Source organism: Doryrhamphus excisus, linkage group LG2, assembly GCF_037039965.1.
Source record: "Doryrhamphus excisus strain RoL-2023G ecotype Guam linkage group LG2, RoL_Dexc_Guam_v1.1, whole genome shotgun sequence".
Lineage (NCBI taxonomy): Eukaryota > Metazoa > Chordata > Actinopteri > Syngnathiformes > Syngnathidae > Doryrhamphus > Doryrhamphus excisus.
This window is the reverse complement of record NC_136358.1, coordinates 23,137,063-23,153,449: the sequence shown is the minus strand read 5'-3', so window position 1 is coordinate 23,153,449 and position 16,387 is coordinate 23,137,063. Positions and strand designations below refer to the sequence as shown.

Genomic DNA, 16,387 nt, shown 5'->3' with positions numbered 1-16,387 from the left:
ACGCCAAACCTACTTTTGTACTATTTATAATGGTAATAAAACAGTGTTGTCAATAGAGACAGGGATGCTTATATCAATGTCAACAAACTAAGCAAATGACCATATACCAAAAACCATTACTGCACAATATGTGAGACATTTAGAAGTGATCAATATAAAATAAGAATATTTGAACTTATTTTCAGTGAGGGTATTCCTTTTATTTGGATCTTTGTGCACGTGTTACAGTTTTGTCACTGTTGTACAAAATGCCATGTGTTATTACCCTTTGTGTCTATATTAAATGATATGTTTTGGTAACTGTCGGTGTGTAATGTGTAGTTTCTTTGTACCGTTGGTGTGAAAAAGTGTTTGCCCCCTTCATATATAGACAAACAACCATTCACACTCACATTCATACCTATGGACAATTTGGAGTGGCCAATTAACCTAGCATGTTTTTGGAATTTGGGAGGAAACCGGAGTACCCGGAGAAAACCCACGCATGCACGGGGAGAACATGCAAACTCCACACGGAGATGGCTGAGGGTGGAATTGAACCCTGGTCTCCTAGCTGTGAGGTCTGCACGTTAAGAACCAGATTTGTATACTGAAGACCAGGCCAAAACCACTGTTGTTAATATAATAATATAATCTAATATAATAATATAATATTCATGTGTTCATGATTGACATAAAGATTGTGAATGAACATGCTGTTCCCCTTTAACAAACAAGCCCAAAACAACAAGCTTTGGAACCCGTCTAAAAAAATGTACCTGCGTTGAAAGGAGCCATAGCGACATCTAGCGTTTCGGAAGGCACACAGCACACTGCTAATAATTGAGGTGGAGATGTTACAGTGCCTGTATAAACAGGACACTTTGAAAAAATGGACAAACCAAACTCGGTCATCTGATTACATTAGTGCCACTAAATAAATTAAGGTACCGTTGTTGCAAACCTATCATTAGTGTTTCAGCCTGTTTCTGTGACGTGGAAGAAGTTCCTAAGGAGTTTATTTGTCTCAATTACCTCTGTGTTTAAAAATATATATATTAGTGGCTATGGACAAAATCTAACGAATCAGATTAGACAATGAAAATCCTTGGACGATGACAGCTCCGGATTACTGTGAAGGCCACATTAGTCACATGCTGCAGCAGACTGCCCTGGTGCTAGTCAATGTAATGGCCCAATGAGAAACAATGATAACAGGACATGTCAGAATGTTTGGTCGCCCTCTATGTCACGTCAACAAAAGAGTGAGCAATCGAATGTGACAGACAATCTTTGACACTGATAACTTTAGAGAGCAACAATGGAGCTGGGAATCAGCTAAATCGGACTTAAAGGGAAATGGCGTACATCCGCCATTGCTGCTTCTTCTTCGTCTTCTTCCCCCATACACAAACACAGGCTCATCGATGACGTAGGACACAGTCTCCCTACCACTCATGCACTCCGGTTAACGACTCGTCGGTGTGATTCTATTTCCTGTCAAGACAAAGTTTTTCCAACAGTTTTCACGGGGGAAAACGTTAATGTGAACAATAGTTGTGTTTTTGGACATTATAACATTTTCATTCACTTCTATTTGAGCGTCAAGAGCACCGAAAGCACCCGGATGGACTGTCATGGCCGCCGTCGCTGTGGTTCCACAGTGAGGAGAAAAGGAAGACAAATGTTCCTGTTGAGTGTTTTTTCCGGCGCCACATTCTCCTTATAGTATTCGCCGTCAACTGGACCAAGCCTGAACTTCCATCAAGTTTCTAGTAAGAAATGACCTATGTTCCGTAACTTTGAATTGCTTTGCGTGGGTGGGGGTGCCATTTGTATGTGGGAACGCTGATCAATAGACTCCAGGCAGACCATGCAATCGATTATCAGAACGTTCAACATGTTCATTGTTCAAATGGGACACTGACTGCTATGTTGGCATATGCTCTCTGTTTTAATACTTCTTGTAATTCTACTGATGCATCGCCCTCCTCCTCCTTAAACTTAACCGACAAAGTCGCCCACAAAAGTAAACATGGATTGGGATCATAGTAACATTACTACGCTAAGGCTGTGATAGTGGATGCACTTTTCTTATGGTCAGTACTGCCAACTTTTTCTGTCTTTTATGCAATAATATATATGCTACATTTTAGAGCCTATGTAGCATATCTCCATGCATTCAATCCTAAGTATTTCTTGATCTGTTAATGTTAGCTTTTGCCAAATTTGCAGTGTATTGTATCTGATATTTATATTGCCGAAATACCACAGAAGTTATGTGTTTACAATGATAACAATGATTTATTGACATAAATCAGAGCCATATTACTTCAATAATATTATTATTCAAGTGGTATTAATTCTGGAAAATTTTATTATTGTGGGTGTACCTGAACTAAATTTGAAACACTAGGACTATGTTAAAAAGCCATAGCATTTCAGTATGTGGAATCAAACTATGGAATGGATTGAGTAAGGACCTCAAACAATGCACAACGATGAGCCAATTCAAGTAACAATACAAGCAGTTGATGTTTGCTAAATACAAGGATGAAGAGTCTTGAACCAGTCATGATGTGCTATATATATCACTATATTGACAGTTACCATGGTACCCATTATGTTGTTGTATGGTCATATCGCCTCCTACTTCGGTACGTGAGAAAAATAAAATATATATATATTAGGAAAGCAGGAAGTGAACAAATGTAACAGTTACTGATTGTAAAAGTACCAGATGGAGGGGTAGGATTTAATAAGCTTTGCTTCTTCCTACTCCTTTTGGACATGTGGAACTGTGAACTGATTATGGGATGCACTCAATTGTAATCTGATGCATGTTCAAATGAAATAAAACCATTACCATTACCTGTAGGACAGGGAGGATAAAGGGATGAGAAACCAATGTGTTTGACAATCGCAGTATCGATAGCAGTATTATCACAATCATAGTAGCAATCATGACCATGAAGCTGGGCTTTTATTCTTATTTACATTTGGTACTCGGTATTTGTCTGGAAGGCCACCCGGAATATAAAATGATCAAGCCAAAATCAGTATGCGGATCAAAAGATCTGCTGTGGCGACTCCAAAATCAGGAAAAAAGCAGAAACAAAAAACTGAAAAACAGTACTTTTTTTTGGAATTTTGTCCATCATCCACAATCCTTATCGAGACTTGAACACACGCATCTTGTCTTTCCTGTGCAGTCTTAAGATATGAAAACAGCTTTTAGACAGCTTATAGATATTGCACATGGAGGTTGATCAGAAATATAATATAATAATAAATATTAAAAATATTATATTATTATTAAAAATATAATGTCCTGTTGCAGGGGTCTCCAAACTTCATCACTATTGCAACTGTCAACTCTGTGTTTTATTTATGACTGGCAACATTAAGATTGTAAACTACTTTATTTACAGGGGAAACATTGTCACAGTGTGAACTATTTCTTCGCTATTTCAGCAAAATTGAAACAGGAACAAAGAGTGGGGATCTATTGCACTGCTTGCTTGTTGCCCATGAAAAGAACCATTAACTCAACGAATGCTTTGATGTTTCTGCTTTCTTTCAGATAATCTGTCATCCTCAGAGAAACTCAACTTGGTGTTCATGTTTACCCCTGCTTATGTCAGGTAACTATAATATCTTAGTCCCTTTTTCTCAGGAAAGATCCATGAGGCTTTGTTGGGGTCAACTCATCCCCTAGAACAGGGGTCTCAAACACGCGGTCGCAGGACACTAGTTTGAGGCCCCCGCCTTGATATGAAAGTTTAATGTTAGTGCGGCCCGCGCAAGTTTGATATGGATGCTGTATGGTATCATGTACCCAGAAAAAATTATTACGTTTGATTAATGTTCATGTTAAAGGTTAAATAACTGTTAATAGTTATCCTCCCTATCCGTGTGGAAGTGGTAAGTTTTTGGCTATTTAAGTTTAAAGGAAATAACTTGAAGGCTACCGTTTAGGTCGCTAGCGCTCTAGTTTGCGAGTTAGCATGTGTCTCAAGACCCTGCAGTTGCGCAATATGTTGTAAATAAAAAGAGTATACATGTGACTATAGTCGTGTTTTGTCATGTCTACAGGGCTCTAATAATGCTTTGTTCATTTTAATCTGAAAAAAAATAATTTGTCTACCCACCAACTATATGTGGTTTCTTAATTTTTAATTATTTGCCGTTTTATTGTTATTATTATTATATTTATTTATTTATTACTGAATGATTGATTTTCTTTGTTCTTGATTTGTTTATTTATTTTTCATCTTATTTTGTGTAGAAAAATAAAAAGTAAGATATTTGAGAACAGTGGAATGTTTTATCAGAGCTTTTCTTGTAGAAAATTGGAACGAAAGCGAAGTTTTTTAAATTTTTTTGTTTTTTTGGAAAACCTGATGCGGCCCAGTCTCACCCGAGCTCCAGTGGCTCCCAAGTAAATTGAGTTTGAGACCCCTGCCCTAGGATTTTCTGAAACTCTGGTGGTGGGCTGCATGTAAGGCAATTTTTATTTATTATGGCAAATCATATTTATGACTTTATTTATAGGGTTATGCATCAAGCATCGATTGGAACTGGTTCTGATATTTCGATTCTCCCGGAACCATTCATTTTCTAACTTCTTGTACCCAAGTTGAGTGATTAGCTAGCTACATAACAAAAACAAACAAACAAGGATGCTCCACTCATAGAATTAAACCCCCCAGATTCACAGTTTACTGCCCCGTTTATGACGCACTACACCGGAACTTTTATCCCGTTTTTGACAGACTACGTCGGATTTCTTTCAACCAATCATGTAACCAAAACCATAAATGATATGGATCTTATGTATGTAAATAAATGATATTTTATACTGTGAATACGGCGGCCAATTCAAATATCCAGCTAACTAATGCTGTGTACTTTACCTGACGTTAATGCTAGCATCAGCCAGGAAGTTGACCAAACCGTGCCTTACTCTATTCACTTTACTTGTTTACCAAGGTGAAGTTAGTTTTCCGCCTTGGATATTCATCTCCGCCGCTGTTACTTTTAAGTTGGCAGTTGGATATATGGCTCCCTAGCAACAGTGATAGCGCTGTTGCTATGTAGATCCCACCCATACTCGGGACAGTCACTGAATGACTATTGAAGAGATTGAAGAGAGTTTGTTTTAAAAAAGCCATATATTCTAAATAGGGCTGTCAAATGATTAAACATTTTCATCAGATTAATTACAGTTTTAACAAATTAATCACCACTAACAACTATGTCTGAAATATGCCATTTTTTTACTGTATTTCATGAATAGAAAGATAAATGATATATATATATTTGTGGGGGGTAACTACATAGCAACAGCGGTACCACTGTTGCTACGGAGCCATATATCCAACTGCCAAAGTGAAATTAACAGCAAGAGAGATGAATATCCAACGTCCAACCTGAAAAACTAACTTCAGGTTTAGGTAAGGCGAATGGAGTACCACCAAATGTGAAGTGTAGTCAACTTGCTGGCTAAAGCTCGCGATAACGTCAGGTAAAGTACACAGCATTATGCTGGGTGGGATTTGAATTGGCCACCGTGTTCACAGTATATAGCAGGGGTCTCAAACTCAATTTACCTGGGGGCCACTGGAGCTAGGTTCTGGGCAAGGCTGGACCGCATCAGGTTTTCCAAAAAAAAAAAAAAACGCATTTATTAAAAACAGAAAAATATACAAACTTTTTCAGTGCTTTGGTTCCGATTTTCTACAATAAAAGCTCTGATAAAACATTCCACTGTTCTCAAATATCTTAATTTTTATTTTTCTGCACAAAATAAGATGAAAAATAAATAAACAAATCAAGAATAAGGAAAATCAATCAATCAGTAATAAATAAATATAATAATAAAACGGCAAATAATAAAAACTTAAGAAACCACATATAGTTGGTGGGTAGACAAATTAGCAGGGTCTTGAGACACATGCTAACTCGCAAACTAGAGAGCTAGCGACCTAAACGATAGCCTTCAAGTTATTTCCTTTAAACTTAAATAGCCAAAAACTTACCACTTCCACATGGATAGGGAGGATAACTATTAAGAGTTATTTAACCTTTAACATGAACATTAATCAAACATAATAATTTTTTCTGGGTACATGATACCATACAGCATCCATATCAAACTTGCGCGGGCCGCACTAACATTAAACTTTTATATCAAGGCAGGGGCCTCAAACTAGTGTCCTGCGGGCCACATTTGGCCCGCGGGCCGCGTGTTTGAGAGCCCTGGTATAACGTGTCATTTGTTTGCTGCTTCAATGTTGTCATGAGACCCACGACATTTATTGTTTTACCAGATTGGTTGGAAAATGTCCAGTGTAGCCCATCAAAAGCGGGATGGGAAGTCCGGTGTAGTGCCTCATAAACGGAGCACTCTCCGTAAACCGTGAATCTGGAGGTGTAATCCTGTTAGTGGTGCATCCTTCTTTGTACAGTCCTCCTTTTTAGGAGGCCTCCTGCCGCGTCTTCTTTTTTGATGTTATACTGCTGGCCAATCACCCAACGTAGAAAAAAAGGAAGGTAAAAACATGAACGATTACGGCAGAATCGAAATGTCAGAACCGCTTCCTATAAATGCTCGATGCCCAAGCCTATGTATGAGGACGATAAGATGTGCTGTAGGTGCGACAGAAGAGTTGAAGGTGGAGGTGGGACTGCATCAGAGATCAGCTCTGAGCCCCTTATTGTTTGCTATGTTGATGGACAGGCTGACAGATGAGGTTAGACAAGAATCTCCATGGACTATGATGTTTGCAGATGACATTGGGATTTGCAGTGAGAGTAAGGAACAGGTGGAGGAGATGCTAGAAGAGTGTAGGTATGCCCTGGAAAGGAGAGGAATGAAGATTAGCCGCAGCAAGACGGAGTATATGTGTGTGAATGAGAGGGACCCAGGTGGAAGAGTGAAGTTACAGGGAGAAGCGATACCGAAGGTGGAGAATTTTAAGTACTTTGGGGTCAACAATTCAGAAAAATGGAGATTGTGAAGAAGCATATGCAGACAGGATGGAACGGGTGGAGGAAAGTGTCAGAAGAGTTTCAGCTAAAATGAAAGGAAAGGTAAACCAAACTGTGGTGAGATCAGCCATGTTGTTTGGTCTAGAGACAGTACCACTGAGGAAAAGACAGGAAGCAGAACTGGAGGTAGCAGAGATGAGGATGCTGAGGTTCACATTGGGAGTGACCAGGATGGATAGGATCAGGAACGAGTACATCAGAGGAACATTACATGTTAGAGGCCTTGGAGATAAAGTCAGAGAGGCCAGACTGAGATGGTTGGGACATGTCCAGAGGAGAGATAGTGAATATATTGGTAGGAGGCGTAGAGGAACACCAAAGAGGAGGTTTATGGATGTAGTGAAGGAGGACATGAGGGTAGTTGGCGTGAGAGAGGCAGATGCAGAAGACGGGGTTGGATGGAGGAGATTGCTTTGCTATGGCGACCCCTGAAGGGAAACGCCGAAAGAGAAAGTGCCAACAGGGCAGACGGGCAATTCTGATGCATGCTTGGCAAAATAAAGCACAGTGAAACATTTTTTGTTTAAAATTAATTGTACTCAATATGTGATTAAATAATCTATTTATGTATCTGCAGCATATATAACATACTGTATACTTCTATATCCATTCATAATTAACATTGTTTTAAAGTTAATGCCTCATTTTTAAAGTGTGCCGACTTTTATTTTGTTGTTTTTTTAAAAAGCTAATATACAATTTTGTACGTGGCGGTCACCATTTTGGTCTCAACTGCCGTTTCCTAAATGTCAAAAATGTGAGAATACACAAAACAGAAGATGTTCATGCTGATTATCGCAAAGATTCGAGCAATGTGCCAATAGTTTTTCCGTGGATGAAGAGACATCTGGAGATGAAACAGTAAACTGGAAGAACGTGGAATTAAGCCGTATTTATTCAAATCACAGCTGGCTAGTAAACAAACACTTCACAGCTCGTCGATTTTTCATCAAAATAGTAGTCAAGCCAAAACGCTGTTCAATTTCAGACTGATACCGTAAGTTTGTTTTCGTTTCCAAAAGATGAACCGTTTACACATAATCATTCTTCTGCCATACTTCAGATGTGGATGTGTAATGTCAAACTTGTTTTCTCTTTTGCAGAAATTTCTAAATTCACGACTATGGACGAAGATCTTAAAATACCCAACAATTCTGCCAAAAATGACAGTAAGTCAGTTGTAGCGGATGTCAAGGACTCTGTGAATTTCAAGGAGGGATCACTCCATAGTCATACCACTCCAGATGGATCTTCTGTCAAGAGACATGGCTCCACCACAAGAGCAAATTGTAAAATTCAGCAAGGGGCTGTTTTTTCCGGAAACATTTTGAGCTTTGGCTGTTCAGTGTGCAAGGACGATTTTACATACAGTCCTAACGATCTTCTTAAACATTTCCGAGCAGTCCACAATGGAATCTTGCCCACTTACCCTTGTGATTTGTGTTGCTTTGTTACACATGAATTCGCTGCTCTTCAACGCCATCGCATTGAGCACAAAAATACCTTGGTCACATGCGAGCTCTGCTGCGATGGTGTTCAATATTCCCTGCTGTTGCTGACTAGACATTACATTATGTGCCACAGTCTTAATGGACAGTTTTACTGTGACTGGTGTGAGTTTACAACTGTGGATGCTGGGACATTTGTCCAACATATCCATCATCATAACGAGAGTCCCTGGAAATGTTCCAAGTGCAGACACGTTAGCTTGAATGAAGTGGACCACCAAAAGCATCTAAAAATTCACACAATTTCATTCCCCTTCGTTTGTCAAGTGTGTGGATATCGTGCGACAACCATGAAGCAGCTTCAAAGACACACCGTCGCTTCTCACAAAAATGACTCAGAGCGAACAAATCAATGGAAGACATCACCGGATGGAGCCGCTCCCCCGTATTCCTCTTCAAGCAGCAAACCTTTGCTTAAAAAGAGTTGTCAAATGCAGGAGGCGCAAATGATATCAAAATTGTGTGGTCTGAGTAGGATCCTACCACACCACAATGGTACACCGAAACCAGAGACATTTATGCAGGTGTCCCACCGAATTGTTGCTCGACCAGGGAAAAGGGACGATTGCGGCTCGCTTACTGCGGAGAAACCCACACCTGTAATGTTGCGACAAAATGACAGATCTGCATCTCCAACCAATCCTAATGCACTGACAGTTCTAAGGGTCAAGAATAAAATATCCCTTCCCCCAAACTGTACCACCAAAGTCATGGGTTTTAAGATGGTTGATGGGAAAAAACATATAGTTCTCAAAGTAATACCAACACTAAAGGAAGACACCTCCCCTCAAGATGATTCGTCAGTTGAAAGTGCGGACTCTTCAACGACTAATTCTGCGTTTGATAAAAGTGATGACTCTTTTGAGAAGGGACATTCCTTGACTGGTAAAAGCTCAGCATCGCATAGCTCTACCTTTTCACCAGTAAGTGGACCTTCTATTCCAAGTGAAGATATCATGACCGTTAAGGTTAAGATCGAGGATGAGGAAACCAACGTGGATACTTCACTGCTTACTGAAGATTTGGGGGAACAAGATGGCGGCTCTGCAAATGGTTCTTCAGCATCAAATCATGACTCATTACATGGAACGTCGAATGATGTCAACCAGAATTATCAAAGCAAGATGGCTTGCTCGGAAATTCATTTGTTGGACAGAAAGTCAACCTCTTGCACCATATCTGGAAGTGGATCACAAGGCTCTGATACCTGTGCTGGCCAGTTCACAGATGATGCTTTGAATGTTACTCAGGAAATATTGAATAATGAACCAACCTCCAGTAATATTGAGACTTGCGGGGCTGAACATGAGCAAGTAATTCCTCAGACAGGAAAAGGAAAGCTTGTTGACGAACACAAAAATACCTCTTCTTTCAATATTACAGAACTTTCTGACCAATTTGCAGAAAGCATTGTGAGTATCAAGAGTACATACCCAAGCGGTAACCAAAACTGTCAGAAACAATCGGCTAATTTAGCTTCGCCGTCAGAGATGGCCTCATTGACTTCGCATGAAGAAAGTGCCACGCTCGCACAAAGTTCTCTTAACCAGAAAGTATTTGCTTTTCACAACTATTCCAAAGAAGCCCTCAGTACTTCACTCAGTACATGTCAGAAAGATGGCAGCATTTCTGAAGTTACAGCAGACAAAGGCAGGTTTAGCTTGGCTTCAGAGTCTTCAGAAACCTTTGAGGATGGTGACTTTGGAGCTGATGCAGATGAGTGTGAAAACTCCGAGTTGGTGCTAAAAGATTTTAACGTTATTAAAATCGAGGAGGATCTCATTCCCATATCTTCTCCGACAAAAAGTACTTTGTCTGCTTTGGGTAGTTTTGTGAAACAACACTCGGATGCAATCATTTCACAACAACTCAATAAGGAAAGAGTTGAATCTTCAAATGTATGCAATGACTCCTCCAAACAAAGAAAAGCTACTCCGCAAATTGTTCAAATGCAAGACAGTATGCAGCAAGTGCTCTTGAGCAACGATGATCGTTTTGCCATGCCAGTACAGCTCAAGACCACGACAGGTTTTAAGCTAATTACCAATTGTGTAAATCCTCAAATCAATGTATCTTACATGAAATCTGGGTTTTCAAGCTCGAGCAGTTCTACCGGTGAAACTGTTTCTCCACAGAGACAAATGATAGGAACTTTGAAGGCAGGAGCTGATGAAAAAGGGACAGGACTGATTTCTGCTCTTCAAACTGGTGTTGGTGCCTCTCCAAATCATTACCTCATTAATAGCCCAAGTTCAGAAAGTCCTGCCCCTTCAGACAAATCGGGTCATACCCAACCAACTTGTTACTTTGTTCCAAGGTCAGTTCCATTTGTTCAGGCCACAAGAAGCTCTGGCCTCAAACTCGCAAACGCTAAACTCCCGCAGAATTCCAGATCAGTTCTGGCTATGCCCGTAAGCTCTGCTTATAAACCTAGCAATTCGCATAATGGCCGCCAAGCATTTTTGCTACGGTGCATTTCTCAGTCAAAGTCGAGCGTACTTGTCAATCAGCAACAGACTCAGTCGTGCCAAACCAATGAAAAACGTGGAAACAAAGTTGTATTTAAAATTGTCAGCCCAACAACAAGCCTTCTTAAAAGAGGCACCCCCAGCTCAAATTGTCAACCTTTTCTTTTGGCCACCACACCCCCAAATCCTTGTTTTATTATGCCGTCAAACAAAACAAATGCCTCAGAGAGTCTAAGAAAGACCATTACCATGCCAAATCCAACAGACGACACAGTCAAGGACTTACCCATGGAGTTGACGGCAGGGGTGAAATCAAGTGAAGCAGACAAGCCTATTTTAGCACCAAGGTCAATCCGACCTCCAAGTCAAAGGAAAAGACGCAGAAAAACATTATTTGATGAGCTTCCAGCAACAGGACATAAAGCAAGAAGACTTACAAACAACGTACAAACTGAGACAGACGCAACGGTGTTGTGGAATCCTATAGCAAAAGCAGTCGAAAGAACCTTAAGACTCGCCCCTTTCAGTTGTCGACAGGAAATCATATGCCCTCGTCGATATCAACCTGTTGTGGTGCTAAATCATCCGGATGCCGACATTCCCGAAGTGACCAATATTATGAAGGTCATCAACCGACATAGGGGCGCCGTCGCAAAGGTATCCCTGTCGCGGAAAACGGTGAAAGTACTCTCTGAACTTCATGCTCAAGAGCAGAAGACCTTGACCAGTGACGCAGTGGTGCGAAGCAGTGATCCAAGACCAATCGAGAGTCTCGTTCGAGAGCGCTTCCTTCTCAAGCTGAAGCTAAAGAAAAAAAGCAAAAAGAAGTACGAAGTCGTGGAACCCTCAAGTTGCAAACAAAAACCTGCAATGTTTGACTGTTGGTTCTGTGGTCGCCTGTTCAACAGCCAAGAAGATTGGATTGGCCATGGTCAACGACATCTCATGGAGGCAACGAGAGATTGGAATAAACTTTTTTGAGACTTTACTATGACCTTTTGGACAAGTGGCATAGAAAATGAATGGACCTTTTTAATGAGCGAAAAATTCTATATGAGAAACCTAATACTTATAAAACTGTTGTATGTTTCATGACCCTTTACTATGTTGTTTCATGTATCTTAAATTGTTTGATTTGAAAGTTATTTAATTGGTGCTTTTTCAAGAAAACGATGTTGTGCTAGCATGATTCCGTTCATGCACAGGTCACTCAACTGTGAATATGGTACACTGTAATTTATAAAGTTTTGGTAAAAAGCACTGGCTAAAAGAAATTGTAAAGGGCATTGTTGTCATTTCTCAGGTCTGCCTTGTAGATTTTGCTCAAATTCACAACTGTAGTCATTGTTAAAGTACTTTATACTTTTATTACCATACAATATTTGTTTGCGTATCTTAACTCGACTGGCCATATAAGTAGTTTACAGTTTCTTTGTCATGGGATTCTTTTGCAGATAGACCACTTTCAGCGACAAAAAGTACATCTTACAGGGACGGTTACTCGTACTTGAATACAAAACCAATTGTACACTCTATGCAGTTTTTCCACAAAGATGAAATACCAAACTCTGTTGTCAACCACTCAGGGTCTTGTTTGTTCGTTCTTGTTCTTAGGAACAGAAAATGTTTGCTTGTACAATCCATTAATAGTATTTGTCCATTTTGTTTATCTGGTATGCAAAAATGACAGTGGGTGTGTCTGTTTGTTTGGGGAGTGTTTTGGTTTTTTTTTTTTTTTTTTTTACATTTTTACACACAGGCAGGTGACTAGTCACAAATTTTCAGGGTTCGTACACATCCTTGAAAGCCTGAAAAAATGACTTTTTCAGTTAAAAATGACGGCAGGTGAGGCAGAGCTTGTCATGGTTTAAAAAAAATGACATACATATATACATACATGTCCTAAAAACCAAATATATACCTAAAATATATGTCCATTGAACTGTATTCTAAATGTATTTTCTGTATTACCTCAATAGATTACAACATTTTCTTAAATAAAAATAGCAGAATTTGCACATTTCCTGAGCAAATCTAATTGAGGCTGCCTCCAGCATCTCTACTCAGTTTAGTGTTTAAGCCCTGCCTACCATCTAAGTACACACTATGTTGGATCGGGCGGCTAGCAGTTTCTGTTGGTTGTCTTTACAGTCAGTAGAAACTTTGATAACATATTTTTTAACATTTTTAATTTGAAACCCTAAACTGGATTTTCCTCCTACAAATGTTTGTGTAAAATATTAGCATACCGAAACAAAAAGCTAATATTTGAAGAATAATTTAAAAACAAAAGCACTTAACCGAAAATGTCATCTACCAAACGCAAAGTCATAACAGTCAATACCGGGTCGACGCACAGTGGGGTTCCCCATCCGGGTGGTGTCCCTGCCGGGTTTTTCCGATGCTGTCCGACTGGCATGGTGAAAACGGTCACGCCCTGGCCACGGTCAATCGTCAAAGTCGCTGATCGTGGGCGTTCTCCACCATACCCAAGTACCTTGACACGTTCCTGTGATAGATGTGGCGTGATTCCGTACTGTATACTCGTATATCCATTCATTATTAACATTGTTTTAAAGTTAATATCTCATTTTGAAGGTGTGCCGACTTTTATTTTGTTGTCACCGTTTGTAATTATGTTCTCCATAGTTGTTTTTTTATAAATCAAATTACAATTTTGGTCTCAACACCTTTTAGAAAGCCGTTTCCCAAATGACAAATGTCGGAATACACGAGACAAAAGATGTTTACACTGATTATCACAAAGATTTTAGTTGAATTAATTAATTTGACTGCCAATGCCAACATGGAAGATTAATATCCAAACTAAACAGGAGGTAATCAAACGGTTACAAGTGTGTGAGGAATTCGGTGAGGCCATTGAGCACAACAGTTCTAGCAAACTGTCCTCCGGTCCACCCTGTTTACAGAGGGGACAGGGTCCTGCTGACCTCCTCGACTGAGGATGTAGTCGGACGTTGCAAGGAATTCTCGAAGGCCCTTCTCAATCCTACTGACATGCCTTCCAAGAGGAAGCAGAGTCTGAGGACACATACGCGGACAGTTCCATGACTGTAGCTTAGGTATCTGTGGTGGTCAAAATGCTCCTCGGTGGAGAGCGCTTGTTTGCGTACCGGTTGATCATGTGCTATTCAGAGGAGGGCATTTAAATGCAAGCTGTAGTGGCTTGTATCCTCTGCGTCTTCTCTGCTGGAATTGTTGTTTGTGCTGCGGACACCTGACGCAAGTACTGGTGTGCCTTTTTGTGGGTGAGTTTTAAGATCCTTGCTGTCCTGCTTGGCATCCATAGAGGTTTCCGTTCTCTTTTTAGCTTCACTGTTCCTCCTGCAGTCACTATCGGCGTTTGGTGCTTAGGTAGGCAGCAGACCCCCCCCCCCCCATTGGACCCATTGGCTGTGCGCAACTGATTTTAATACATTACTTATTGTTCTAGTGTATGTTTGTGGAGAGTGGGAGCGTGCCTCCGTTGGGGTCTTGAGACTGGTGCTTCTCCTTATTGGTAAGTCGCTGTTATTGCCTCATGACTAAATTAGTGATTTCATTGGTTTCATTGGCATTTTCACCACAGCGGGACCAAGCTGCACCTCCCGCGTTGGCCAATGACCAATCGCTGGTCATTAAAATAATGCATAAGGCTAAAAATAACCAATTAGCTAAAAATGTCATCCAATACTTCTCTACAAGAGAGAAGAAATATGATCTCAGGGAAGAAGTACATTTGAAACACTTCTATGCTAGGACTACGTTAAAAAGCCATAGCATTTCAGTATGTGGAATCAAACTATGGAATGGATTGAGTAAGGACCTCAAACAATGCACAACGATGAGCCAATTCAAGAAACAATACAAGCAGTTGATGTTTGCTAAATACAAGGATGAAGAGTCTTGAACCAGTCATGATGTGCTATATATATCACTATATTGACACTTACTATGGTACCCATTATGTCATTGGATGCTCATGTCACCTCCTACTTTGGTATGTGACAAAAAATTTAAAAAACTTAAATAAAAAATACTTCAATTATATTAGGAAAGCAGGAAGTGAACAAAAGTAAGAGTTACTGATTGTAAAAGTACCAGATGGAGGGGTAGGATTTAATAAGCTTTGCTTCTTCCTACTCCTTTTGGACATGTGGAACTGTGAACTGATTATGGGATGCACTCAATTGTCATCTGTTGCATGTTCAAATGAAATAAAACCATTACCATAAAAGTCAAGCAACAACTACAGAAATATCAGAACATCAAAGCATCATTTTGCTCAATAACCATACCAACCCCCCCCATCATATTTGACCCAAAATTAAAGAAAATTACATAATATATTATCCATGTTGCATAATTAAGCAGACTTTTTTACTTTTCTCAAATTTTTATTTAGACCTACATAATACGATAATGTATATATTGATTTATTGGATGATTAAAAAAAAAAAAAAAAACCCTAATAATAATAATGCCTCACACAGGCACACAACACTTGACTACCATCTAGTGGTTCAAATGTGACATTTCCCAATGATGACATGACATAATTATTTATGAATGCAAATCCAAATTTTTTTTAAATTTGAAATGATCAAATATGGGCTGCACGGCGGACGAGCGGTTAACGTGCAGACCTCACAGCTAGGAGACCGGAGTTCAATTCCACCCTCGGCCATCTCTGTGTGGAGTTTGCATGTTCTCCCCGTGCATGCGTGGGTTTTTTCCGGGTACTCCGGTTTCCTCCCACATTCCAAAAACATGCTAGGTTAATTGGCCACTCCAAATTAGCTGTGAGGTCTGCGCGCTAAGCACTCGACCGCCGTGCCGCCCCTTTGGCAAATTATGCTCTCGAAACGATGTTATAATAGACAAACACCAAAGCGACTTTGGCACTTTTGCTTTGGCTCTCAAAGAAGGCGGTTGCATCTTTCTCCTTTCCTCCCTCCCTAAGGGGCTTTATTGGTTTTCATCATAGGGGAAAAAAATAATACCAATATTAAATTTTTATGCCAATTTAGGGTCAATAATATTGCTGGGCTGATATCTAACATGCTAATAGTAATTGAATAAGTACAGTAAACCTCGGATATATCGGATTCAATTGTTCCCACTGGTTTTGTCCGATATAAGCGAAATCCGTTATATGCGTATACCGGAAAATGTCCGTTTTACGCATATATCGGATTTATATCCTTTATAAAAAGGCACTTCCTTGACTATGTTTCCAATGTACCTGGACTGGGCAATGAAAAGAGACGTAAGGTAATGAGAATTTAACTTTATTGGACTCTGAGCATAACAAATTGTTAATTAAGCTAGGCCCTGTTACGCCCGTCAGGCCTACGTTATTTCCAATAGTGAGGTTAA

At 39.9% G+C, this 16,387-nt stretch overlaps 1 protein-coding gene across 1 annotated transcript; it reads left to right on the top strand.

Annotated features, from left to right (window-relative positions):
* Positions 1-1,133: 1,133 nt before the first annotated feature.
* LOC131109950 (zinc finger protein 518A) lies at positions 1,134-13,054 on the top strand. The gene is made up of 3 exons (XM_058062531.2): positions 1,134-1,754; positions 3,563-3,623; positions 8,136-13,054. The coding sequence occupies exons 2-3, from the start codon at positions 3,617-3,619 to the stop codon at positions 11,987-11,989; spliced, it is 3,861 nt and encodes a 1,286-aa protein (XP_057918514.2). The 5' UTR covers positions 1,134-1,754; positions 3,563-3,616; the 3' UTR covers positions 11,990-13,054.
* Positions 13,055-16,387: the final 3,333 nt, after the last annotated feature.